Raw genomic sequence first — 27,947 nt, 5'->3', positions numbered from 1 at the left:
CCACACACACACACACCACCCCCACACAACCCCCCCACCACACACACACACCCTACCCCCACACAACCCCCCCACCACACGCACACCCCACCCCCACACAACCCCTCCACCACACACACACACACACACACACCCCCACACAACCCCCCCACCACACACACACCACACCCCCGCACAACCCCCCCACCACACACACACCCCACCCCCACACAACCCCCCCACCACACACACACACACACACCAGATAGGAGTTTTGCTTACTCCAACATGTTCTGAGGGCAGAAAGGAAAATGATTGGTTTACAGATTCAACCGATGAAATTGAAGGAGAGGCAGGTTCAAGACGTTTGAATTGTTTAGGGCAGGGGTTTAAAACGTTTTGCTGCACGCATCCCTTTCTAGTGTTCCCCCCAACACCTTAAGGCCTTTGCACACTGAGTCTGAAATTTGTGTTGCACATGCACAGGTACACCACTAGTGGTGCTCAAGCACCTGCCCTTTTGCCCAATTTTTTCTTCATTCATCAATATTTAAGTATAAAAATGACCCTCTCTGTCATCAATTCCCCCCAAATGTGTTTTTCTATCTGACGGGGCATTTATTTGAGTTCTTGTGAGAATTTCGCCCCGAAATGCTCTGCTGCGCTCACAAGCCCCCCTGCGCCCCTGCGTCTGTCTCTGTGTGTCTGACTCTCACGCTTTCTCGCTCGCTCTCTCTCGCACGCTTGCGCTTTCTCGCACTCCTGCTTGCGCTTTCTTTCGCTCTCTCTCGCGTGCTCTCTCTCGCGCGCGCTCGCGCTTTATTGCGCTCTCGCTCTATCGCACGCTCGCTCGCGCTCTCGCGCTCTGTCGCGCTCCCTCGTTTTTAGGAAACGTCAGACCAGCGCTAATGTTGGGGTTAATTTATCACCAAACAACGTTGAGGGATTGCACAAACACTGTCATTACCTGTTTTTGTGATGCTGCGGGTCAGAGAAGAAGTAGGCTGCAGCCGTTTGACCTGGCGATCAGCACTGCATGAGCACTAAGTGGAGGAGCAGAAGGGGGAGGGAGGGAGGGGCGCGGCGGGGCTTGTGAGCGGAGCATGTTGGGGCGAGATTCTCACAATAACTCAAATAAATGCCCCGTCAGATATCAAAACACATTTTGGGGAATGGATGACAGAGAGTAATTTTAATTCTTAAATATTGATGAATGAAGAAAAAATTGGTCTGAATGAATGATCACTTAGCGCCTAATATGAACAGGGCGGGGCTATTGTGACACAGACATGCCTGCGTGAAGTTTTACGATGGCGTATTAGGGCCAGTGTAGGTAAAATAAATAATCGGAAACAGAGGAGGGGAGTTCCGAGATTTAAGTCCCAAATCTGCTAAACAAAATGTTTTACATTTGCGAGAAAAAAAGCAATTAAGTAAACCAATCATTTTCCTTTCTCTCCTTACAACATGTTTCAGTAAGCAAAATTCCTATCTACCACAGACACACACACCCTCCCTCCCTTCTCACTCAATAAATAAAGAAGAATATAATGTTTCCGTTTTAAATGTGCCCTTCTGAAGCACTGGCCCCCTCTTGCCCCCCCCAGTAAAATTAGTCTAGAACCGCCACTGCATAGCCTACATTTTGTGTTTCGGCCTGTCACGTGCATTTAGCTCAGCTCTTAGGTGTGTGACCGCATCTCAACCCTGGGACACACAGGCTGCGAAGCGCCGCGATTAGCTCCAATGACGTTTTCCTTTTGGCACCTTATTAAATTGGACCGTCCACACAGGCTGCGAAGCGCTGCGATAGGCTCGGCTCTGCAGCGATCGTTTCGGCAGCTGGTCGAATGTTACAGCTTGATATTGTTTATAATGACACCACAATATTTGTTGTATATCATTTCATTTAATTTAGTTCACATGTTCAACCCTCTGTCCCTGAGGCGTGTTAGACAAACTCTACTGGGGCACAGGCCCCTATTCATATTCCTGTCACGGCTCACGCACAGAGGTAGACCCAGATGCAGACTCAGACACAGGAGGTAGCTTCCAAGAACAATGGGGTTTATTTAAGGCAGAGTAGTCGGGGACAGCCAGATGATCAGTACACAGGCTGGCGGCGAAGGTACAATCCAGTATCAGGTAGAGTGGTCGTGGACAGTCCAATCGAGGTCTAAGCACGGGAAATCTGAGCCCAAGGCAGGAACAGAACAGGTAATAGGTACGCGGGAACGCTCGGTAGAAACACACAAGACGAACTGGCACAGGATAAACATAATCCAACGGACTAAATACCCCACTAATCAGCAGACAAGACGAGACACACCTGGAGGAGGTGGGGCCAAACAAAACAGGGACACACACACACACACACACACAGACGTGACACCAACCTCAATTCTGACTTATGTGCAGAGTCCGACACCTTCTGTGCGTGGTTTTGGTAACACTTTTACAAGCGTTGATTGGGATAAATCCAAGCTCCAATTTGCGAGCTAGAAAGTCTAATCACGTATCCATGCGTCGTTGCTAACGTGTGTTGACGTGGTGACGTAGCTAGCACAGATTACCCTTCGTCGACAAAAGGCACCTTGTCCCCACAAAAACGTTGTAACCTCCTAAACTGTGTAACGGAACGTAAATCCCAATACAAGCAACTCAATCAAGACCAAGACAAACATTTTGACACAGTCGTTGTCTATGTAGTCCAAATATTGACTGATCCTTAGGGGGGCCGAAGGCAAGCACACCCCAATAAACTTTTACCTTGTCACTGTAACTCTCCCAAATTAGAGCAGCATTTCAATGTCCACCAGAAGGCAGCATATAACTGCAGCTGGATGTAGTTTGGTTATTTGACTGGGCTGTAAGGGGTTTGTATGGAATTTGTTGATATTTGAATCCACCATAAGGACTTTAAATGTGTCAAAGTGCCACTATGAGCAGTACCAGAGACAATTACAAAAACATCTTTGACAAACAGCACCTACAATGCATTATTCTACATAGTATAGCTGTTCTGTGTGATACAGATTTGATATTGACAATGTACTAATTGACTGTCTTTTGACAGTAAGGGGCTGATATCTTGAGGACATCAAGAAGGAGTTAGACAAAAGTCTAACTCTGGTGGCATTAGTTTGCCTTAAAATGTTTGACCTTCTCTACATTAGAGGATGTAGATGCTTCAGAGCTGCAACTGGAGGACAACAACTGCTGACAACAAATTGAAACAGGTCAGACATATGCTTTATGTTGTATTACAGTTTTTCACAATTGCTAAAACACATTCTTGAAACAGTCACCCATTTTCTCAAAACTGTAAACACAAAACCTCATCTTCAAGCACTATTTACAAAACCTCTGAATTCTCTTGCAAAATGAAACTTTAGCCTCAAAACAGTTTTACCTGTGCTCAAAATCAAGCTTTCGCCTCAAAACAGATTTACCTGTGCTCAAAATCAAACACTGCTCTCAAATCATAAACAAAGTGATCAAAATGATATACACTATCAAGCAGTCAGTAAACAATACACCAAAAAATAGAAAACACATTGTTCAAAACAGTTCTCAGGGAGAAGTACATTTTTTATCTCAAAACAAATTTCATATTTATCCGTCATTGTCTTTGATGAACGAAAACATGTTCTCTTATAGGATAGTAGCTAAAAATGTAGCAGAAATTACTACTCTGCTTTGCTCTTGTTTTTTTCTTCTCCTTGTACCCCTATACAGTACGGTACCCTGCATCTCACTAGTCACAACTCATTCTTGTTCTTTGTTGATATGAACCTGTAATCAGTCAAAATCTATTGAGCAGTCAGTACTGTTACTGTAACAAATAGAAAGCACAATGTTCAGGGCCATACAACTTTTTTATTGTACATTATACAGCCTACAATGCACTGTAGGCCTACTACAGTATGCGCTACTACAGTAAAAGTAAAAAGGGAAAAAAAATCAAAGGAGTCATCATGTCATCACTGTGCTTCTTCTTGTCTTTGGGCTGGGTCAGGCCAGAGCACCGTGTCGAAATCACAAGCAATATTTTCTCTCCTGAGGCAGCGGGGGAAGAAGCCTCGTGTGCCGTATCCAGCCCTGACATGATTCCTGACCTATGTCATCACAGGCTAATTCCATGGCTTGCAGCAGATTTACCCTGGTGTAGGGTTGTCTATCATACACTTTCCATCTCCATGAGGAGAAAAACGCCTCAATCGCATTCAGGAAAGGAGAGTATGGAGGGAGGTACAAGGTCATAAACTGACCATTGATGTTGAACCATTCCCTTACCAGAGCAGCTCGGTGGAAACTGACATTGTCCAACACTATTACATAGGTGGGAATGTCGTTCTCATTTAGCTCTTGACCCTGCTGCTCTTGAACCCGCTGCTCAAATAAAGTATCTCTTAGATTGGCAAGAAATCTGAGAAGATGCTGGGTGTTATATGGCCCGAGTGTAACATGGTGATGTAGAACACCATGGTTGCTGATAGCAGCACAGATTGTGACATTGCCACCTCGTTGACCAGGGACTTCAACAACGGCCCGCTGTCCAATCAAGTTTCGGCCTCTCCTTCTCCTCTTCGTTAGATTGAAGCCCGCTTCATCGACAAAGATGAACTCATGGGGTCTCTCCAAGGATTCCAAGTCAAATATTGTCTGTGTAGGAATACAAGTTCAATTAGGCCTACCGTACGCACTTCTGATTCACATACATTGTATGTACTGAAGAGTAATGTCATTCACATAGTATGTGGCAGTACTGTAGACAATCTGGATTACTGTAAATGTGTCTGAATGTACACTTACTTGCACATACTGAGCTCGCAATTCTTTCACCCTTTGTGAGTTGCGCTCAAAAGGTACTCGGCATACCTGTTTAATTCGTATGCTGTTACGATGGAGGACACGGTCAATTGTGGATATGCTCACACTGTCGATTCCCTGGAAGTGTGTGTTGTCTTGTATGACTCGTTCCTGGATTTCTCTGAGTCGTATCAAATTATTTTGAAGGACCATGCCCACTATAATGGTCTCTTGCTCCGGAGTGAATATAGCTGTCCTTCCACCTGCATGTTGCAGCCTTGTAGTTCTACAAAAAGTAGATGTGCAGTTACAAAAAATATTCATGCAGTACAATACATACAGTGATGAACTTTACAAATGTCTATTGAAACAGCTGCAATAGTGTAGTACAGTAAATCTGCAATTACAAAAATACAGTAGTGTACTGTACCTGTTCTCTTCTCTGAATGTCCTTACTATGGTGGACACGGAAAATCGGCTCAAATTGGGGTGCACTCTAAGTCCTGCTTCCCTCATTGTCAATCCATGGACTATAACATGGTCGATGACTGTTGCTCTAATTTCATCCGATATTTCCTCTCTTTGTCTTCCTCTTTGTCCTCCTCTTCCTCTTACTTGCCCTCCTCCTCGTCGCCCACCTCGAATACGTCCTCGTCCTCTCACATTGTTTCTTCCATCCATTCTCAGACCTTCTCCTTCCCACCTTCAACAACCTGTTTGCTCTCAAAACTGCCTTATATTGGTCTGCACATCATTTGACATCAAGTGAAATCAATTTTGAGTGGTTGTGTTTAATCAATGACACGTGTTCTCTATTTGTATTTGATTGTTGCCACTTGTGTTAACCAGTATGGATGACATGTGCATTGGAGTGCAGAATGTGTTTTGAGAATGTGTTTAAAGTTTTGCTGAAAAGTCTATGTGAGATTTGCAAATTGTGTTTTACCATGTGATATGGTTTAAGGTATTGACAGACAGACTGCATAATTAGCTACATGAGTTTAGGCAACTGATAACTTTGTTCAGCCAATGGGTTTTAGTGTTTTAGCAATTGTGAAAAACTGTATAACTATGGATACTTTTTTCTAAATGCTGATTGGTTAGTTGGGTGGTATACAAATCATGGACAGCCTCTTGTCACATTTGGTGGTTAGCTAGCCAAATTGTGTTTTGTAAATGTGTGTCAGTCTTAAAGCCACATGAGGACTACAAAACCCAATATTGACCAGTCCTGAAGACCAAACTGTTGGACCAATTATCTTGATACCAGAAACGACATTACCACATGTAGTTCTAATCTCCTACTCCTATTTCTTCATGTGACACAACACACATACTAGCCTATAAGGGAAAGTCATAATATTTCTACAAATTCAATGTACAGACAGACATTGTACCTAAATTATGGTGTTTTGGATGAAAATATATTACTTGGAGTCCTATGCTAGTGTGTAACACCAAGTCAACTTTCTCATAAGAAATATTTGTTATTATCATTTTCCAGCTGTAAACAGTCTTTCCTACTTCAGATCTCAGTGAAACCTAATAACGCGGGACTGCCATAGACAGTGGCAAAGAAATGAAACTGAAAGTAATCCACATACAGTTCTTTCCTCAGAAATATATTTAAAAAAACATTTAAACCAATTATTCATTATTGTTGATGATAATCTGAAAAACCACACACAAAGAGTCCTTCACAGAAGACTCAGTAGTCAAAATGTGAAATTACTTGATTTGAACTGGAATTGTCACGGATGGTTACACAAAGAGCTAGATTCTTGTTGTTGTTGTTTCATAAGGTACTTATTAATTGCCAGGGGGGTATTCCAGAAAGCTGGTTATGCGACATAATCGGGTAAGTTAACTCTGCAGCTGACACACAATGTTGCAGCAATTTCCTGGCAATGTTGCTACAACGCTGGCTGTCATATGAGGAGTTAACTTACCCGGGTATGTCGTTCAACCTGCTTTCTGGAATACCCCCTGGTGTGTCACCTGTGTTGCTATTGTCTTGCACATTCCCTGTGTATTACTCCATGAATTACCCTTTGTATTGCCCCACATACCCCACATGTACTTATATGTATTGTTATGCCAGGTTGCGTTGTGTTGTCTTGTCCTAAGAATTTCAGTGCCCAGTCTGACACTGTGTTGTTCTGTGCATCTGACAATGAAAGACTTGAACTTGGACTTGAACATACAACCCTGTGTTCAATCAAAACATATATTTTTTACTGTATTATTTAATCTTGCCTGCTTAAACACCTCAATTTCTCAATAGGGATACATACAGTGAGGAAATGCACAGTAAAACATCAAAAACGTAAATTCAATTTGTTTATGCAATGACAAATAGCAATGTTTAAATATCAGAGTTCTAAATGGGTACGTTTTATTTATTTGTTGCAGAGAATTAATTGAAGAACACACTTTTAATTTTCAATATCAATATCAAGCAATATCAACATAAAGGTTTCGTACATTTGTACCTTTCCTTTCCAGAATCTAATCTAATCTTTCCAAATCTAGACATTTCCGACAATTGAATTTTTACGTAAAATGAATTTGTGGGAATCTAACTGACTAACACAGCTATGAGATTCTACTATGTCTTTTAAGGGCAAACAAATAATGTAATTGTGTGAGCTAAATTGAAACAGCTTGTGATTGTTCAGGGTAGAAGATAATTATAACACCAAAGGACAATGTTAAATAATAATTAACAATTAATAACACATTCTAAGAGATTCATTTAAAGCTGATACAACAATATAGGACATCTTAAGAAAACAAAAGTGTACAGTGTTAAGAAAATGTAAAATCAATCTTTGAGTAATGCCTTTACATATGCCTGCCCAGCCTCGACGAATAGCATGTCAGTATCTACATCTCGTAGCATTATTGGCCTACAGTATAGTACAGTAGCCCCAAAACCCTTTATTTTGAGGGACATTTTGAGGGACATTTTGAGGGACATTTTGAGGGACATTTTGAGGGACATTTTTATTACCGCCAGGCATATCAACCACCACCGTTCCACTACCAGCTTGTTTCAGGAATTCATCCAGAGATAAGTTACGAATAGCCATGAGCAGATCTCTGTTGATGCGATAAGTGTGGTCAGGATCAAATCTCTTTTGGTCTTTATGCGCCGTCACAAATATTTTAAACACCTGCAGGCCTGGTCGCATGCTTATGATTATGCGATCCTTGTTGTTGCCATCCTGGTAGTGACCGTAGTTCTTCCTGACGTAGTGAGGCAGAGAGCTGGATGCTGGAAGTTGCAGGTTGCCCACCTCAAAGTATGGGTAATTCTCCTCAGGCAGCAGCTTGATGCAGATGTCATCACACTCCTGCCTGTTCTGGAAGTGATGGAAGCCAAAGACTCCATCCTTGGGATGGACCTTGACCACAATCTCATTGTTGCTAAACGTGATGTAGTCTTTAGCAAACCAGTAGAGCAGCTGCAGCCCATGACGGGGTGAGGGACGGCCAAACCCAGACTGCTTCAGCTCTGCCATGTTGTTTAGAGTTTGAATCATTGTTCCTCCTAAAGACAGAGAGACAAAGAGCAGATTATGTAGGATCTATGTATTTGTGTGCATAGGGATATTTGTTGGCAAGTGTATTGTGGGGTGCAGTGGCTTGGAACCCTAGACAACTTTTCTGTTTACATATACAGTTTACCTTACCATTGACATTAACCAAGTCGTGGATAGCAACATGTATTTGGTAATTGCTCTTGATAACAAACTGTAATCAACACATTTTACCCTATAAAAACTAACAGTATATTTAATTAAACTATTTCCATTTATACAACTTTTAAGATGTTTTGTAAATGTCTTGTGTCTAACTCGATAAGTGATTGGCATCAAAAGCATTGTCATTCAAACTAATCAAAAGAAGATTTTGGGTATGGACAGAATTAACAGTGTGAGCGCAGAGTGAGAGTTGGCAGCTCTGTAGGCTACTAGTGCTACAGTCAGGGCCGGACTTACCATTGGGCTTGACTGGGCTACTACCCATGAGCCCCGTCCTGTAGGGGGCCCCGCCCGTTTACGTGCAGCCGAGAACTGAACTTTTAGCCAGAAAGCTAAGTTATGCTAGCAAGATTCATAGACAAGAACATTGTGTACGGTTGACAAACAGTAAATATAATTTGACAATATGTTTGACAAGAAGACTAACTAGCTAACAAGGCATGTAATTGTCCCCCAATCAATATAAAGATTTTCACGAACAAGGTATCGGCCATATACTAGTACTACTCTACAGTACGGCGCAGCATGTGTATAGCGAGTTGAATAGCAAATTGGCCTGCTGCCAATCAGAATAGAGTATTCACCAGACCATGGTATAACTCAGATTATTATTATTTTTTAAATAGACTTCAGCAATTAACATAAATTATGTAATTTTGTTTAGTTGTTTGTTCAGAATCGTGATCTCTATTTTATTCTCACTTTATCCAGAATCGTGCAGCTCTAAATACATATAGCTTGTGTATCATTTTGTTCTATTCAAAGTCATGTAGGCCTATTGGTAGGGCCCAAAAATTGACCCAAGCCCAGGGGCCCCCACCACCCTAAATCCAGCCCTGGCCACAGTACATAATTCAGTGTCTAAAATTGCCATACCTTGACGTTTTGGATAGAATTATTCTCTTCTGGTGATCAGTACAATACTTCACAACCAATCCTGCCTCCTCTTGTTGGTATTGGTGAATAAATGAGATGTAGAATGAGAATTGTCCAGCTATGAATCATCCATCCAAGTTTGATCTTTTATACCACAGCAGGCAGGGCAAATGTTGAGGAAATGAAACTTAGGACTTGTTCAGCTAGATTGACTGCAACTGCAGCTGGGTGTTGTTTGGTTATTTGACTGGGCTGTAAGGGGTTTGTATGGAATTTGTTAACATTTTAATCCACCATTAGGAACTGAAATGTGTCAGAGTGCCACTATGAGTACAGATAACATTCTGCCCACAGCTGAGATAGAGAGCATCCTTGTGAAGTCCAGGAAGTTTTCATTGTGGTTGTCCTTTTCTCCTCTGAACTAATCTGCTGTACTTACCATTGCCACTATGTAGGCTGATTGAATGGTTCATACTTGCCATCATCACAAGTTGCCACCAAGGAGGTGATGTTGAACACCAATAATATTGGGTACTGTAACTGAAACAGTGGGACTCCACTATCTCCACTAGGGGACGCCAACACTAGACCAGACGAGACTGAAGAAAACTGAGGAAGTCTGATAAAGAAGTCTTACTATCATTCAAAGCTTACCAGATGAGTGTCTTTGTGTGTGTGTGTGTGTGTGTGTGTGTGTGTGTGTGTGTGTGCTTATGTGTGTGAGAGGAACACAACATTTTCGAAAAGAAAAATGGTGTCTGTGTGTTTCTAATAAAAGGGAGTCGACCCTGACTCCTGCTGTTTGCTTTGTTCATTAAGACAAGATGAGCAGATGGCTGCTGGTCTGCTTTTCTTTACACACACGAGCACACACACACACACACTTTATCTTTGCCTGTCACTCCTACTTTATCCTTCCATTCTCCTTTCCGTGGCACAATGCTGAGATGGATAAGTCTGTGTGTGATGGAAAGAGGGAGTGTGTGGGTGTGTGTTTGTGAGCGTATTTGTCCAGACTTTCCAACAATGGAAGTTTGAAACACACCACTGAATCACTTGTCAGAGGAGGAGAAGAGGGCAAAACGAGAGTGGAAAAGAAGTGAGGAAGGACAGGGGAGAAGGTCTCAAATGGAACGCTAAAGCTCCTGAAAGAAGATGAGAGAAAACAAGCGAGCTTCTGCCTTGTCAACATATTCTACAGAGGACAGCTTAGTGGTCGCTGCCACTCCTGCCTCCTCATCAATATCTCCATACGTGCTGTGTTTGAGAAACCGGGAACCAATCAATGGTCTGATCCTTGCACCAATCCCTTCACTCGGCTTGCTCACGCAGCAAGCACAAAGACCTGACTCTCCCGCTGATGAGAATGCAAAACACTGTCCACCCCTGTCTAATCTATCCAGTCGGCTGGATTCATCCAAATCTCCTAGATCCTCATAGCTAAAACCATCCACGTTCTGAGACGTTCTAACGCCAGCAGATTAGAGATAAGATGACCCTTGTGACATTAACACAGAGAAAGACACTTGCAACACATGCATCATCAACATTGTGACATCCCTTTTATCCGGAAAAGAGCGAACAGAACGACTTGGGAGGCGTGAGGAGATAGAAAATGTTTGTATTGTTTGATCTAGCAGATCTACTCAATCCAATAATACACAAGACGTTATGTACACACACTGTAACCATGGCCACCACCTTCCTCTGCCCTGGATTTACATAGTTACCCTCCAAAGGAACACAACAATAATATTTAATAGCAATAATAACAATTGTAGTAATAACAGTAATAATCCTCATCATCACACAGTTGGAGAAACTGAAGTTGGAGAAAACAATTCTGGACTTGCAGGATTGGTGTCATATTTGGTCCATGTGACTTCCAGTCTTCTCCTGTTTGACACTGACTTATGGGTACAGAGAGGGAGTGTGAATTGTTGCTTTGGTGTGTCTGTCTCCCGGTGAGATAGCAGTCTGGTGCCCGAATCTAGAGAGCTACCTGACCTGTCTCTGTGCTACCCCGGGGGCTCAATCCAATCACAGACATGGTTAAAATAGTATTTTCCAATATGTTCATAATTCATTTAAGAGTGACTGGAGGGGAGGGTGGGCTATCATTAGAGTGGGGTTTCACAAATCAAGTCTTTGATTCCATATTAGCAAATTGTATTTGACACTGGTTTGGTGGCCATCTCCCTGTGTGACAGTTCGGGGTCAGACGTCCAATCAGCAGCCGGAGTCTGGGATCACCTGCAAGACCGTCTCCACCCTAGTCTCCATGGAGATGTGTCAGTACATGACCGTGGTCTTCAGGAAGAGACGACCATCTGTGGAACAGGTAGAACACACACACATATAACATACAGACACACAAATACACCATTAGCTCAGGAGACACAGTCGGGCCTTCAACTAATGGTGTTTCCACAGCACAACCACGACAGAACACAAAGATAATATGCAGTTTTGCCTCTTGTGTAAACAGCATTAGTTAGCTTCATATCAAGAGGCAGGTCTCAAATAGAAGTGTAGATTATTGTTCTGACAGTGTCATCCTGCCTCTGCAGGTTCACTGTCCAGGAGGCTGTCCCCAACACTAGCATTTAGGAGAGATTGATCACTGCATGTAAATTATGTAAATGACGTCCATGCAAATACATCACAGAGACAATTAAGGCGCTCGTTAATTACAATGGCGACGGTCTCTCTATGCTTCACTGACATTCAATTAAAGCTGCCTTCTAAAGGGTTCGTTTGATCCGTCAACAGGGGAAGCCCCAGTCACTGTCCCATAGGACCGCATGGACAGCCAGCGCTGGTGAGGGCTGCTGCCATTCTCACTTAGCTGTGATGGAGATCAGCTTCACTCCAAGCCCACACATAGACAAACGGTGGACACATAATGTTATGTCAGAACGTCACTCAGCATTTGGAAGACCAACAGTCAGGCTTCATAGCTGTCTGTCTCCAAGCCTCTGACAAGAACTGGTCACAGTTTGGAGGGAACTCCCAGACCATGATGTCAGCAAACAGGAAACAGAAAGTGGTCAATCAAAGTGATGTCCTGTACCTTGCATCGTGGGCTTGGTGTCCGTCCTGAGGTTGTCGTGGTTACTGTTGTCTTCCTGTCCCATCATGTCTATGAGTAGAGGAGATAATGATGACGGACGAGCGGAAGTCTGCTGATTAATTACTCATTAATTAAGAATCTTAATTGGTGCTTAACGAGCTGCATTATCAACCAAGCTTCCAGAGGATTGGCTGTCATACCTCTAAGCATGCTGGTGTTAGCACTCCGAAGAGACAAGCTGGGAACAGTATATGTGTGTGTGTGTGTGTGTGTGTGTGTGCACTCAGCTGTAGTTTGTGTGTATGTGTGTACCATGTTGTGGTTTGTGTGTAACTTTGATGTATGTGTCCCATGTTGTTGTTGTGTGTGTTTATGTGTGTACTGTGATGATGTGTGTGGACTGAGCTGTTGTTTGTGTGTACGTGTGTACCGCAGCATGTGTGTACCGTGTTGTTGCGTGTGTGCGCTAGTGTGGACTGGTGGATGGTACCATGTTGCTGTGTGAGGCCGTCTATGCCTCCAGTGTGCTGCAGGGTCTGCTCAGCCTGGTCCCTCAGCTTGGTCTCCACCTCCAGGGCCTCCTGCAGCCTCCTCTTGGTCTTCTTCTCCTTCTTCAGACGCTTCTGGATCAAGACTGACCCAGGGAGGACCACAGGAGAACATAGAAGAACATGGGAGGACCACATGAGAACACAGGAGAACACAGGAGGATAAAGGAAGACCACCGGAGAAAACAGGAAAACACACGACAACATCAACAACGTCATGTCAACATTAAGAACTCATTGGTGGAACTTTGAACAACATCAAGCTTATACCCATCTACTCTGTCCCCTGATACATTATGGGTGGTGTAGTTCTACCCATGATGGCTACTGGGTAATGTAGTCCTACCTCTGCTCCTCTGCTCCATGTCCAGCTGTCTCTCCAGGGTCTCTCGGAGCTCCCTCTCCCTGTACAGCTCCATCTTCAGCTCGGATCGCTCCAGCTGCACCTGCTTCTCCTGCGCCCGTGCGTTGTCAATGGCAACCTTCAGCAGGCCCTGCTTGGAGGCACACAAGCACGCCCCGACCTCAAGGTCAGACTGACGGGGGTCGACTCAGAGAGACATACATCCAAGCCTACAGACAACCTTCAGGGACAACTGACAGAAGGATTCCGGCACCTTCCACTCATACACGCTCAGGACAAATGACAGACAGAATACACACTAGAAACAGGAGTTGAGCCCCACCTGTATGTTGGTGAGGAGGGTTTCTATGGAGGACAGACCCTCGGGGTAGAGGAAGGGGCCTGGGTACCCAGAATTAAGCTTATGTCCAGGGAGAGACACACGGTCACAACCCCCTCTGTCCCTGGAGCCAGGGGGAACCAGGGGCACCTCACCTGGATGGGGAAGAAGAAGGTGGAGGCATTAGATAAAAGGCTGATATATGTACAAAAAGAAATGTTAATTTAACTCTAGGTGTGTTTATTAGACTCGCATTAAATGTACATATATGAATACTCATGGTGTCTATGAATAGTTTTTAGTGCTTTACAGGTAAAGCCAACGTAAAACATGCAGAGGTGTAGAGGGGTGGATTCGAACCAGTGTTCCATTAGGATGTGGCACTTGCACACTAATCACACAACAACCAACCACACACACAAATCTGTTTTTTTACTTCACTTCGCTGACTGGAGCACTTTCTCTCCAGCCTGCAACCCTCACCAAGCCCCCCCCCCCCCCCACAGACACACACCCACCCCCATCCCCTGCCTGACAGTGAAAGGACTGTCACATTCAAGGTGTTTCAGGGATGAAAAGCACAACTCAACCTCTCCTCCTCCGTTTCTCTCTCTCTCTCTCCCCCCCTCTTTGTCTCTCCACATGTCACCTCCCTGTCCACTGCCCCCTCGCTCTCTTTCTCCTTACTATCCTTTTCTCCTTCCTCTTCTCTTTCATCTCTCCATCCTGGACACATATCTCCGTAGAGGAAAGGGTAATTAGTAAGCTGGCAGTGTCAGTGTTGGGTAGCCAACTGCCCCCCTGTGGCCCATAGACACACACACACACACACTAACTGCAGAGTCAGCGCTTGCTGCACCCTGAATGTGACTGATCCTTTATTGAGTTACTCGTCTCTCCGTGAGATCACACACACACACACGTCTTCTCTCTCTCTGATTGGCCTGTCTGCAGCTCCTTTCATCCTTTACACATCTCCCTCAACCAAGGTCACTGTCTGTTTCTCTCTTTTATTCCATCCTTTTCACCCTCTTCCCTTCTTTTCTCTTGTTGTTGGCCCCTTCAGGCTAATGAACTTCACTGTGAGAAGCTTCTGACAGTCAGTCAGTGGAGGGAGGGAGGGAGGGAGGGAGGGAGGGAGGGAGGGAGGGAGGGAGGGAGCGAGGGAGGGAGGGAGGGAGGGAGGGAGGGAGGGAGGGAGGGAGGGAGGGAGGGAGGGAGGGAGGGAGGGAGGGAGGGAGGGAGGGAGGGAGGGAGGGAGGGAGGGAGGGAGGGAGGGAGGGAGGGAGGGAGGGAGGGAGGGAGGGCAGTAAAGTGCTTACTCTGGATGAGTGTGATAGAAGTCTCAGACATGGCTTCTGATCTTTCAGCCTACAATCCTCGGTGGAGGCTCTCCCTCTCTTCCACACACATGCACACACACACACACACACACATCCACACACACATACACACACACACACACACACACATCCACACACACATTCACACTCAAGCACACACACATGTATACACACCCAACAAACACACACATATATCCACATACAAACACACACATACACACACACACACAGACATTTACAGACTCACACACACAGACATTCAGCAACACATCCACACACACACACACACACACACAGACATACTGTACACATACACACACCAACTGAGTGATTGGTTCAGTGACAGACCAGTGGCGGAATGTCTGACGTCTGGCTAAGCCCAGACATGACAGGTGCTTTTCATTCAAATAGGAACTAGACATACGGAACAATGGATCTCTCCTGCATCCTCTCTTTTTTCTCACTCCCTCCCTCCCTCCCCCTCCTCTCCTTCTCTCTCGCTCCTTCCCCTCCTACCCCCTCCCTCTCTCCCTACCTTCCTCCCTTCATCCTGGTGTGTAAATGATGCTGACTGCTTGTCCTTGAAGAGTCCTCATTAAGCTAATGCAAAGCTTCATAACAGGGAAACCAAACAACTGACGCAGAGAGCGCGCACACACACAAGCACACGCAAGTACACACACACACATACAGCCTGGGAGGCGGTCATTATGGAGAGTACCTGGCTGTGAGAGAGCGGAGAGGCGGAGAGCTCCAGTTCATTAAGTCATGCTCAGCAAATCGCTAACTAATTTAACCCTGCCTCCCGCCTCCGCACCCTAATGACTTGTTCGGGGAAGTATTTGTCTTCTTCTGTGGTTCCCGCTCGAACACAGACCTCCAGCGGAGGGAGGAAGGGAGGAGGGAGGGTCTGCATTATGATCAACTCATTAGAACCTCCTTCTCTCGCTTCATCTCTCTTTTTCTCCACCTGTCCTCTCGGTCTCTTCCTTTTCTTTCCATCTCTTTCTCTCTCTCTGTTTTTCCCTAACCCCCCCCCCCCCCCTCCCTCTCCATTTCTGATACCTCTGTCTCCTAGGCTCCGCCTGCCGTTGGAGTCTACGGTTGGCGTGGTGACCGTCGCTACGTCAGCCTCCTTCGGCCCTGGCAATGCACTGGGGGAGTGGCCTAACAGGGTGTGGCTTGACTGCATGCCGTTCTGGTGCATATCTGGAAGCAGGAGGACAGATGAATGGAGGAGAGGAGGGGAGGGAAGGAAGACAGGATAGGAGGGGAGGAAGACAGGAGAGGAGGGGAGGGGAGGAGGACAGTACATACGTGTTCGGTCTGCAGGATGTTCTGTGTGTGCAGGGGAGCTGGACACACTACTGGAGGACATGTGACTACCTGACCTCCGACCTTCATCCAGGGACGCTGAGGGGGAGGGGCTGTCACGCACCCTCTCCTGAAAACATCAACAAATAACACCACTGTAAATTCCCTCCGTGTATCATCTTACAGTTGTGTCTGAACAGAAGCCCAGATAAAGTCCCCAGACCCAGATGAAGACAACCCCTTCATCTCTCTCTATCCCTCCATCCTTCTATCTCTTCAGTTATACCCTCCCGCTCTCGATCCCTCCAGTCTAGTCTCTAAAACTGGTCGTGGCAGGATATGATGTAAGAACCTGCTTCCTGTTTGACGAGTGGCATACCTTGATGACGGAGGTGGCCAGCCTTGAGGCGGCATGGTTAAGGGTACGGTTGTGGGTGGAACTCGCCATGCTCGCCAGCGTGCTCAAGTGGTTCATCTGGCTCATGGCCATGGAGACAGAGGCGGGGGCAAGGCTGGCTGGTATAAGAGGATGTGACATCATCATGAAGGGCAGGTGGTCTAATCCTGTAGGAGGAGACAGGAAACAATGTAAGTTAAGCCCATGAAAACAGTCTTAAACATCCTGCGAGGGACTTGAGGGTGGGAGGGAGGGAGGGAGGGAGGGAGGGAGGGAGGGAGGGAGGGAGGGAGGGAGGGAGGGAGGGAGGGAGGGAGGGAGGGAGGGAGGGAGGGAGGGAGGGAGGGAGGGAGGGAGGGAGGGAGGGAGGGCCATACATAGTGATTGGTATGTTGTTACAGAGTCAAATCAGAACATGCTGAAAACATAAACAGGGCTTGTTAGTGTTGTGGATCTAAGACGTGGTCAGAAGCACACAGCAGGCTTTAAACAGCTTTGCTGCTCTACTCTGGAGAGGATACACATATTTAAACGTTCAATAAAACCAAACAATACCAGAAGAAGAAGCAGGAAGGAAGACAAAAGCAGAACTAATGATGATTCTGGTCCGTGGCCAGAAATGCATGCTGGGTAACAGCAATCTCAAAGGAAAATATATAAATAAATAAAATACTTGGAGTCATATCCCCACTGTTGTCACAAATAATAAAACGTTTGGAAAACCAAACTAGTCCCTAAAGAAGAGAGGGATCAACAATGGAAGGAAGAATGGAAAAGAATAATTGATTAAGTGAAAAGAAGAAAGAAGCTGTAACTGAATTAGCTAGATGAGACATATGGGCTGTGTTTTGTTCAGTTTGACAAATGTCTCCGATTGGCTTCATTCTTTCACCAAGAGCTTCTCTGATTGGCTTACTCTCTCCGCCAGAGCCCCTTTGATTGGCCACCAGCCAGAGCAGCAGAAGACCAAACAGAAGGTTTCCTCCTCAATGAACAGATGCTGCCCATAGTAATGTATTACAGAGTCCAGTAATGAAGTTATCTCCCTCTATCCCCATTTTTCTCACACAACTTTCTCTCTCTCCTTCAGCTTTTCACCTCTCTCTCTTTCTGCCACTCTCCTTCTCCCCTTCTCACACTCTCTCTCCCACAGGTGTAAAATACTCAGTAGCAACTGCTGTGCCAAAGTATTTTGTGAGCGAACAAACGTGTGTGTGTGTGTAGGGGCTTGTGCGTGTGTGTTTGTGTGCATGTTTGCGTAGCATGTTTAGTCTAAGCATGTCTTTGTAGTGGTCAGACACACTGTAGCAATTTAGACAGTGTGGAAGCAGCCAGACAAGGCTGTATGTGTTTACCCTACAACCCTGTCATTAACAGGGGTGATTAACGTTTAACAGTTTTATCCCTCACGGTAACGACACCAACAAACAGTACACAGATGGTGGGTGGCGCCCTGGGGTGGGAGGGGCCACACATGTGAGGGTTTACGGACATGAGGAGAACACACACACTCATTTAAGAGACGTGTGTGAGAATGAAGGCAAAGGTGGTAAGAGACACCACTGCAGGACAAATGACTTTTCCTCTGCTGATTACAGGAGACAATAAAAAAGACCACTTACACACCCATGCATGCACACGCGCCCACACACGCACACACAAACATTCACCACGCACACACACGGACACAAACATTCACCACACCGCACACATGAATCCAAGATAACATTTCTTCACTGCCATTCATCATGTCTGATCCTCTCTCTCGAAAGGTCAAGCTATCGTTTATACCAATTAAACCTGACAGTGGGGCACACACACACACACAGTCACAAACACATACTGTCACAACACACACACACACACATATACACCGCTAATTGTACATCATTTTGAATGCAGATAGAACAGGCTGTTCTGCTGTTGCATGTATCACTGTCCACGTACTGTATAAATGTTTAAATCATATATCATTATGTGTGTGCGCATGTGTGTGTGTTCTGCTGTGTGCTGGTTGTGTATTCCAGACAGGTCTTCATAAACCCACTTATCTGTCTACACACTGATGTGGTTTTAACCTGTCGATACACAGGAGGGAGGAGATGGGGGTGGGGGGGCCCCGGGGTCGATCACAAACACCCTCGTTTGCATCCCAGATAGTAAATTACAGAGAGGACTATTGATCTGATGCTACCTTTTCATCTCTCTCTCTTTCTCTTGCTCTCCCTTCCTGTCTTTCTCCATCTCCCCATCTATTTCTCTATGTCTCTCCACCTTGCTCTCTGACAGCCATGTGAACATCTCTCTCTCTCAAGTCTCTCTCCTCCACACACCGACAGACCATATTTTCATCTCTGTTGTGGTAAATATTTTGTAAGGTTTAGTAGGTAATTGTATAATTGTGTTTCAAGAAACAAAAAAAACAATAAAACCTAAACATATACCAAAAGAAATCCGTCAGATGTATTATTTAGAGGTTACTTTAAGGTTACTTTGGCGTGTAGAGCAAATCTAAATCACCAGTAATGTTGTCACTTCCTGCTAATCAGGGCCTCAAGAGGGACTACTGCCAACCATAGTCAACAGCTGTATCGTGTGTGTGCGTGCGTGTGCATGTGTGTTTGCGTGTGTTAGTGTGTGACTCACCAAGGTGGGTGTGATCTCCGTTCTCAGCGTCGGGGCCAGGCGGATGGTTGCCATGGTAACCTGCCATCACCTCCAGCTTGATCTTCTTTGCCTTCATGGCCTCAGCCAATGCTGCTGCTGTTAGACCTGGGGGGAGAGGAGGGGAGGTTCCAGTTAGGGTTAAGGGGGGTCAGAGTTAGGGTGGGGGGTGGGGGAGGTTACAGTTAGGGTTGGGAGTCGAGAGAGAGGGATGAGGAAGGGCGGAAGAGGGAAGGTGGAGAGAGGAGGAAGGGAGACAGAGAGGAAGAACAGCGAGACACAGATGGATCAATGAGAGCCCGATCGATTCCTTCCAGAGATTACAGGTAATAGCCGGTCGTCATAAGAACAATTTCCATCAGCCATCTATCATTGTTTTCTGGGGCTGTCAACATGTCCACCAAACACACACGCATACACACACACACATAACCTTACACTCACACACACCGACACGCTTGCATACACTCACTCACACACACACACACACACACACACACACACAGATGAACATTCACGTATACATTGAAAGAAACACTTACACACACACACACAGACACACACTCACTCACGCTCACACGCGCACAGACATGCATGCACTCACACACGGACACGCACACTCACTCACACACATACAGCAGTACCTCTGTATGTTTATCTGATTAGAAGCTCGCCCACTCATCCCTGTCGACTGTCCATCTCTCAACATTCCCTCCCCCTTTTCTCTCTCAATTCTCCTCCATTCTCCTCCTCCCCTCCTTCTATGCGGACTAAAGGTCAGTTTCACAGTACAGGAGAGGAGGATGAGGAGGAGGAAACGCGTCAAAGGCTTCCGCCTCCTTTTACTCTTGGGTAAGCAAGTCCTCTATCAGTCTCTCTCTTTCATGTATCTCTCTCTCTCCTTCTCAACCCCCTCTCCATCACGCCCCCCTTTCCATCAGTCTGCCTTCTTGTGTTCTTGAGACAAGTCACATTGGTGTCTTGACCTCTCCACTGGTCTACAGATCTCAGTAACAGAGCCAATTCCCTGTCTGACACACACACACACACACACACCTCCCTCTACAGCAGGTTTGAAACACAGAGAGGGGCTTTTAGAAATGGCTTCTTAGCGGAGACTAAGCTAAGAAACAGAGAGAGGACAGCTTTGAACCATGAAGTATACAGTCGTGGCCATCATTTTGGGCAATGACAAATGTTGTGTTTTCAGTATCTGAGGAAAACGATTTCACATGTTTCTATAGAATACAATAAGGCACATTTCAAATGTTTTACAGCTTTTTCGGGACAAACATATATATATGCAAATAGTCCCCTCTTTTACAGCAGTCAATTTGCTCTTAAAATCCAGTCAGAATGATAGAGTGATTTCACCTGGCCAGAACTAGTTCACACTTTCCCCTGTGCTGATGATATGACTTACTGAAATGTTGTTAGCCGTCATTTTACGCCAAGGCCTAGCAAGCTTCACAAACACAAAATGTATGTCGCTCCCAATACTTTTGGCCACGGCTGTAAACATCCACGTTACAAAATAGTGTAGAGGAGAGTTAGGGGAGGATAAGAAAGTAGAGGAAAGGATAGAGAGATATTTTATTGTCTCAAAACTGCCTATGGGGGTCTGTATAAGGTAGGTCCGGGTACCTACCTGTAGGGGGCATGATTCCTGCTGACATGAGCCCACTGACAGAGTGGGACAGGAGGTGGGCGCTGTCTGATGATGTTACACTCTGGGCCCTTTTGGGCGGACGACCTGGTCGGGAGCTGAAACATCGAACAAGAAGAGCACGTCAGTGTTAACTCACTCTTTCACTCAGTCACACTCACTCACACTCACTCACTCAGTCATTCCAATGTTCATCCTTAAAGTGTGTGGAGACTAAAGTGCTCCTCTTCCTGTCCTGAAACAGGCTTACAGGAAGTTTCAGTTAAGACCTCAGTGAAACCAGTGTGTCATCTGATTGGCTGGCTGGTGAAATTGTTAAAGTAAACTTAATTTAAAACTCAATCTTTCAGACAAAGTGAGAATGAGATGGATAGACACAGGGGCACGGGAGACAGCGATAGACAGAGAGAGAAAAGGAGAGACAGGAAAGAGAGAGAGAGAGAACAGAAGCCCACTTCCTCATCAGGGTGCCTTTCAGGACATTTAATTAAAAACTAATCCTGCTGTCATTAAGGCTCACATAAATTAAGCTGTCATTCACAAGATTTATGGATTCTCATTTGCATATTGCATAAAAAGTACCAATTAGTGAGCAATGAGTGGATCACATGCCTGGTAGGACATCTGGGGGGAGGGGGGGGGGGTGGTGGTGGTGAGGACAACATGTGTCTTGTGGGATGAAGGGAAGACAGAGAGACAAAGAGAGAAGAAAAAGGAAGAAAGAAAGACCATGAACGTTGTGCAAAGCAGAGCAGCAGGTAATGTGTAATCTTGCTGACTGGCTGGCCAGGAGGGGTCAGGGGAAGGTGCCCCAGTCATCAGGTTCCACATGTTCACAGGAAGCAATAGCTGACTAACACTGTTAATGATCCTGTTCAACATCCCTCACTCTCTCTGCTCTGTGTGTGTGTCTGTGTGTGTTTACGTGAGTGCGTGTGTGGGTCAGAGGTCAACAATGGCTCAACATTCCAGAACTTACCAGGAATAGTCTAGACAGAGATGGACATGAACAAAATAGATGGGCAGAGAGAGGGAGAGAGAGAAAGGAGCGAGGGAGAGGGAGAGGGAAAGAAATGGGGGAAGAGAATAGAGGGGTGGAAGGAGGAAGGAGACGGCTGGATGAGGGGGATAGAGAGATGAGGAAGAGGGGGAAGGGAAAGAAGTATGGAAAAGGAGTGCACATGCGATGCCTATTGATATAATGCGTCCATCAAATGCCAACACCACAGCAGTAAAAATAGCAGCATCCTTCAGCACATTCATCACGCATGACAGACAGACACACACACACACACACCTCACACACACACCTCAGTTAACACCCCACACTGTAGTCTGCCTGTCCTCCTTTAGTGTCCTGGATTCAGTGTAACCATGGTTACCATGGGGGGGGGGTCCAAGCGTCCAGGTTCTTGTGCTCAGGCGTTGTAGATCTGTCACAAACAGAGAGTTCTAGGTAGAACTCTGCAGAGGACTGCTGCTCTACACCCCTGTAGAAGAACCATCTGTACAACTGGCTCTCCACAGAACCTCTTTTCAGAACAAACAGAGCCATTGGAGATGTTCAGCACCCTTTACCAGACTCCAAATAAGTTCTGCTAAGAACTTTGCCTCAAAAGCTTATCTCTGGAACAGAAGGTTCTCGTATAGCAATGAAGGGTTCTACCGGAATTAGGTTGTGTTCATACTTGTAGTTCGGTTCTCTTGGTTCTCTTGGTTCTTACTCCTCTTGGTCCAAACAACAACAAAAAAAAGATACGCTTAGTTCTGGTTTGCTTAGCTTTCACATTGGCATTTTCAACACCGAGGCTAAACAAAAGGCATAACGATTAGGTTGCAACCTGATTGGACAGCTTTTTATGGTTTGTTTGGAAGCGGATTGAGACCCACTCAGGCGGTCTCGGTCCACTTGTTTGGTGTGCACCAAGGCTTGGATGGCAGCGTTCACACTTGCACTAACAGAGCGATCGCACTAGTTTGTTTTAATCTAACCAAACCTGCCAAGTGTGAACACACCATAAGAGTGCAGGATCAGTTATCACAACGAGCTGAGAGTTCTCAACTCTCCTATTCTGAGATTGTGAATTGTAGTCACCACAGTGCAGTGTAACACACATAAACACACACACAAACACATGCACACACACGTACACAAATTCACTCCTCTCTGGGCCTCTCTAACTGAGTACAAAGGCTGGGCTCTTGTGGAGTCAGCCCCCTTAATTAATTAGTGTTTACAAAACCCTCCCGCACTTCTGCCTGGTGATGATGAAACAGAGTTCCAAATGACCCACCAGGGTTGGAACACACACACACACACATTCAAGATGAAACACAGTAGTTAGTTTCCCTTCCCTTTCCACAACCACATTGTTTATTGACTCACACTAATTGATTGCCTTCCTCTGTGAGACTGTGTATAAGTGAATGTGTGTATGCGTGTGTGTGTGTGTGTGTCTGTGCGCTTCCATTTTTCCCAGAGTTAGTTCAGGGGGCTTTAAAGGAAAGAGGCTAAATGTTTCCAAATTGTCTTTGTGTGTATGTGAGCACATGCGCGTCTGTCTGTGTATTACTGTATCCTTTCCATTACAACCCTGCTCTCTTCTAATCGGCTATATATACACTCCATCTCTCAGAAAACACACACACGCACACACACTATCTTAATGTCCTGTGTGATTAAAGCACATCAAAGCCCCACCCTGAGACACTCAGAGCAACAAGGGGCCGTGCTAATTGCGGCTCCCTATCCAACCTCACACACACACACACACACACACACACTATCACACACAGACCCGTACTATTAAGCCTGCAGTGGTTGTGGAGATGCTCCTAGCGGGGAGATAGATGAGGCTATAAAAGACTGAAACATAAACACAGTGATGAGTGTTTAACAGAAGGCCCTGTTGGAGATTACAGCACAGGAGACCTTCTACTAATAATGTTAGTGTGTGTCGATGGGGGTAGGGGGATTAGGTTGGTGTGTGTATGTATGTGCATGTTTGTGAGTGCATACGTGTGTGTGTGTGTGTGTGTGTGTTTGTGTGTCAGAAGGCCATGGTTCCCTGAGGTGGAATTAATGAAAAACCTTCCATGGAAAAGTCATCAAGCTGAGCAATGCTAGAAAGGGAGGACGTGGGGAGTGTGTGAGTGTGTGTGTGTGTGTGTGTGTATGTATGTGTGTGTATGTGTGTGTGTGGGAGAGCTGTGTGACCTCTTGTCTGAGACTTTAATTAAAATCTCACCCAGACGTCCTCCTTCACACCACAACTGTTTTTCCCAGGGTTCAAACATACACACACACATACCCGCACACACCCACACACACATGCGCCCACACACTCACAAATTCCCGATTCGATGTATTCCTTTATTATGCTACACTAGGATTGACTGTAAGAAAGTGCTGAAAGCAAAACACAAAGTCGGTTCAAAAACTAAACTCAGGCAGTCAGGTGGCTGAGCGGTTAGGGAATCGGGCTAGTAATGAGAAGGTCGCTGGTTTGATTCCTGGCCGTGCCAAATGACGTCGTGTCCTTGGGCAAGGCACTTGCCTCGGGGGGAATGTCCCTGTACTTACTGTAAGTCGCTCTGGGTAAGAGCGTCTGCAAAATGTAAACTAAACTAATATTAATACTGTAGGTTGTGCAGCATGTGTGTTTTTAAGTGTGTTCCTCCCATGGTAATACTTGTTAATACGTAACACCTGTAGAGCATTCTTCTGTTAACTTTCCATGCTTCAGGCAGCAAACACTCACATACACAGATAATGATAATCCATATTATTACTAAAATAATAAAAACATGTGCGTGTTTTTATGTGAGAAAGATAATAATAGAAGGAGGGAGCGGTAGTAAGAGCGAGGTCAAGAGAAAGAGGTAAAGAGAAAGGGTAAAGAGCAGGAGTGGTGGCGAGAGCTAGTGATAGAGAGGCAGAGGTTTACAACAACCATCAAAGAGGCCCTCACTAGAGCATCATATAACAAAGCCTCTGTACAGGACACACACACACATCCTCCCCGCTCCAGATCCTGGAATGTGGGAGCAGGGATGTGAGACAGTATCAGTGAAAGAGATCGGATTCCTGAGATGATCAAACGCCAGTGTGTGTGTATACCCCAGGATTACACAGAGGAAATGTACAGGGGCGTGAGTGTGTGTGTGGGTGTGTATGTTTGTGCAGGAAAGGTAGTGTGTGATCCATCCACATTTAGGCTTAGGCTTGTCTTGGAGTGTGATGACATCATCAGCTTGGTGTTTCACCTTCCGCATCTGGGAAACAGATACCTGCTCTATGTGTGCGTGTGTGTGTGCGCCCGTGTGTGTGTGTAGAGGTTCCCATTATTGTATGACCCTTATCTTACGGCCCCCATGTTTTCTGTACTTGTGTGTTAGGAGAAGAATGGAGGGGGGGGGGGGGAGAAGAGTGTGTGTAAGAGGAACAGAGAGGGAGTGAGGGAAAGAGCAAAGGAGAGAGACGGAGAGTGAAAGGGGGAGATAAAGCAAGAGAGAGGGGAATGGGAGAGAAGGGGATAAGGGGAAGAGAGAGAGGAGGAGGTAGAGAGGGAGAGGAAAGAGAGAGAGAGGAGTGGAAGGGAGGGAATGAGTATACGAGAAAGAGGGCGAGAAAGAGAGAGACTTGAATCAGCCTGCCAGATGAAGAGGCCCTCTCTCTCTACTCAGACATCAAAAGCAGCTGGGGGTCAGAGGTGAGTATCAGTATTCTCCTGTCCCTTTTCCCTCTCTTCTCAACATTTCCTGCTTGTTCAACTTCTTTCTTTCTCTTTATCCTTCATTCTTACACACACAAACACACACGCACACACACACCACTCAAACACACACAGTATATAACACAATTATACAACAACATCTCCCATACAAACACACACACCCACAGCTCCTTTGATTGGCCAGCTCTCTCCATAGCGGGACTAATAGATAACACAACACTTCCTATAACTTTTTTTTTCTCACACTTCTGAGAAAAAAAAGAAGTATTTAAATGATAATTGTCTTTCTTTAAGAGCCTTGAAGTTCTAATTTGCTTCTGATTGGAAGATGAGTTTGATGAGTTTGTTGTGCCAACCATCTTCACAGAAGATCAGATGAGATGAGACTCGTCACTGTCGGTCTCCCAGTGAGAGACAAAGAGCAGCTATTTACATAATCAAATCATAAATACCAAGGAAGAGGAAGATCAAAATTCATTTGCACAATTATCTTCCACTCCTTGGGGCTAGACATTAATGTGATAAGGCTGGTAAGCTTCAACCTCAGAGAGCAGGAAAACTGCCTCTGATTTAAACTGACGCTTTGGGCCAAATGGAAATTAATTAATTCCTGTGAAGAATCAATTTCTCAGAGTGACAGTGAGACACTGTGGGTGTTGGGAATGTGTAGTAGAGAGAGAGCGAAAGAGAGAGAGACATGAGAGAGAGGACACGGTAAGAGAGAGGTTGTAAGGAGGTTGCTAACAGAGCTGGTCAACTGGACCTGCTGTACTCAACACTTTCCACCCGTCTATGTTCAGATTTGGTGTGATGCATGATTGACATGTTCGAATTGTTGGTACAGAACCGTCAGCAGACTAAACTGAGTGCGTCTGACAACATATAAGATGTTACACATTTATAAACTTCTCAGAAGGGCTCTAAGATAAATTTTTCTCTCTCTCTATTTAATTCAACGACCACCCCTCCCCCCCAAATCCACTCTTTCTTCACTCACCTTGCGTTGGTACAGTCGTTATAAAGCGTCTCAAGGTCTTTCCTGGAGATAAGTTTACACCGGTTCACCCCCGGTTGGATTGCCCCGAGCCCCCGGAGCACGCGGACTTGCTCCACGTTACACACCACCGGGGTGATGTCCAGCCGTTTAAGCTTGGTGTAGACCGTATGTAGCCCGCCAACCAGGTGCTTTAGAAACAGGTCGAAAGCCTGCGGTAAGCAAATTAGCTCAGTGTCCTTTACCGTGAAGGAGGCAAGTTTAGCGCCTTTCACCTCGACCATTTTACACTCGTTGTTCTGTGGAGTGTTTTCAACGGGCGACGGAGTCGCGTATACTGGTTTGCTGTGAGACAGGACGCTAGCTGGTGCGCCCGTTATATCGGTTGATAAAAAGTCCGTTCGAAACGGATGATTTCCGATGGGCGCGATGGACGGTGGGGGGGATGTGGAGATAAAAGGGATGGGTGGCGGAGAGTTAGCCGCCGGTGAAGTCGATATCAACGGCGGGTGAATGAGAGGAGTTGCGGGCATTAGTGGCGCAGGCGAGGTCATGGCCAAAAGTCTTATACAGAACAAGTTTCAAAGTGTCTGAAGTCAAGAAGGCTTTTTAGAAGGTAGTCCTCTCCGACGGAGTGAAGAAATGTAGGTGTTCAGAAAAGCGTCTTTGATGTTCAATTCGGCGTTCTGCAAGGTTAATTATTTTTTTGCTAACGACGTAGTCCGTGCGTAATGGACACCTATACACTGTGTGGGACGCGCCTGCACTGCCTTGGATCGGATGCTGCTGTGACATTACAATGAAGAGGTGGAGCTATTGAGTATTCTTGGAAAGAGAGAGAGAGAGAGCAAGAGAGAGAGAGAGAAAGAGGGAGACAGAGACATCCCACACGTATATGACCTAAGAGGTTAGCCTTTTCCCTGCGCCCTGTCACTGAAATAGAACAACCATTTCAGAAACGATGGAAACCACACATTCTTAAAATGTTACAGAACAACTCCAGATATGTTTTTATTGACCCTTAAATTACACAGACAAATACACCCACAGCATCACATACATTTAAAACTGTAAAACTGGTGACTATCTGAACTT

The 27,947-nt window shown here is 45.5% G+C and overlaps 2 protein-coding genes and 1 long non-coding RNA gene across 6 annotated transcripts; 1 reads left to right on the top strand and 2 right to left on the bottom strand.

Annotated features, from left to right (window-relative positions):
• Positions 1 to 206: 206 nt before the first annotated feature.
• LOC146261615 (uncharacterized) lies at positions 207 to 13,366 on the top strand. The gene is made up of 4 exons (XR_014724750.1): positions 207 to 3,218; positions 11,645 to 11,775; positions 12,207 to 12,255; positions 13,125 to 13,366. It is a non-coding gene; the product is annotated as an uncharacterized LOC146261615 (long non-coding RNA).
• Positions 6,802 to 10,015, bottom strand: LOC146261616 (uncharacterized). The gene is made up of 2 exons (XM_084667900.1): positions 9,435 to 10,015; positions 6,802 to 8,344 (listed from the first exon to the last, which is right to left on the bottom strand). The coding sequence occupies exon 2, from the start codon at positions 8,334 to 8,336 to the stop codon at positions 7,701 to 7,703; it is 636 nt and encodes a 211-aa protein (XP_084524026.1). The 5' UTR covers positions 8,337 to 8,344; positions 9,435 to 10,015; the 3' UTR covers positions 6,802 to 7,700.
• On the bottom strand, positions 11,039 to 27,639 carry dachc (dachshund c). Of its 4 annotated transcripts, none has more exons than XM_084667896.1 (11): positions 26,856 to 27,639; positions 21,105 to 21,220; positions 19,439 to 19,564; positions 16,775 to 16,959; positions 16,399 to 16,525; positions 16,147 to 16,290; positions 13,742 to 13,893; positions 13,402 to 13,552; positions 12,998 to 13,141; positions 12,508 to 12,576; positions 11,039 to 11,764 (listed from the first exon to the last, which is right to left on the bottom strand). In XM_084667896.1, the coding sequence occupies exons 1-11, from the start codon at positions 27,404 to 27,406 to the stop codon at positions 11,727 to 11,729; spliced, it is 1,803 nt and encodes a 600-aa protein (XP_084524022.1). In that variant the 5' UTR covers positions 27,407 to 27,639; the 3' UTR covers positions 11,039 to 11,726. The 4 variants fall into 4 exon arrangements, with proteins under 4 accessions (XP_084524022.1, XP_084524023.1, XP_084524024.1 ...); XM_084667897.1 differs by having other exon boundaries at positions 13,402 to 13,549; positions 26,856 to 27,638; XM_084667898.1 differs by lacking the exon at positions 16,147 to 16,290.
• Between the last annotated feature and the right edge of the window lie 308 nt (positions 27,640 to 27,947).

Source organism: Hypomesus nipponensis, chromosome 12 (genome assembly GCF_054491055.1).
Source record: "Hypomesus nipponensis isolate SF chromosome 12, ASM5449105v1, whole genome shotgun sequence".
Lineage (NCBI taxonomy): Eukaryota > Metazoa > Chordata > Actinopteri > Osmeriformes > Osmeridae > Hypomesus > Hypomesus nipponensis.
This window is presented reverse-complemented; position numbering and strand designations above follow the sequence as displayed.

Bases quoted from the DNA above. Each gene is read 5' to 3' on its own strand.
- LOC146261616 (XM_084667900.1), bottom strand. From the start codon at position 8,336: ATGATTCAAACTCTAAACAACATGGCAGAGCTGAAGCAGTCTGGGTTT.
- dachc (XM_084667896.1), bottom strand. From the start codon at position 27,406: ATGACCTCGCCTGCGCCACTAATGCCCGCAACTCCTCTCATTCACCCG. The intron at 19,565-21,104 runs GTAGGTACCCGG...CTCTCCCCCCAG, and splicing joins AGGAATCATGCCCCCTACAG to GTCTAACAGCAGCAGCATTG. The intron at 12,577-12,997 runs GTACCATCCACC...CTCTACTCATAG, and splicing joins CGGCCTCACACAGCAACATG to ACATGATGGGACAGGAAGAC.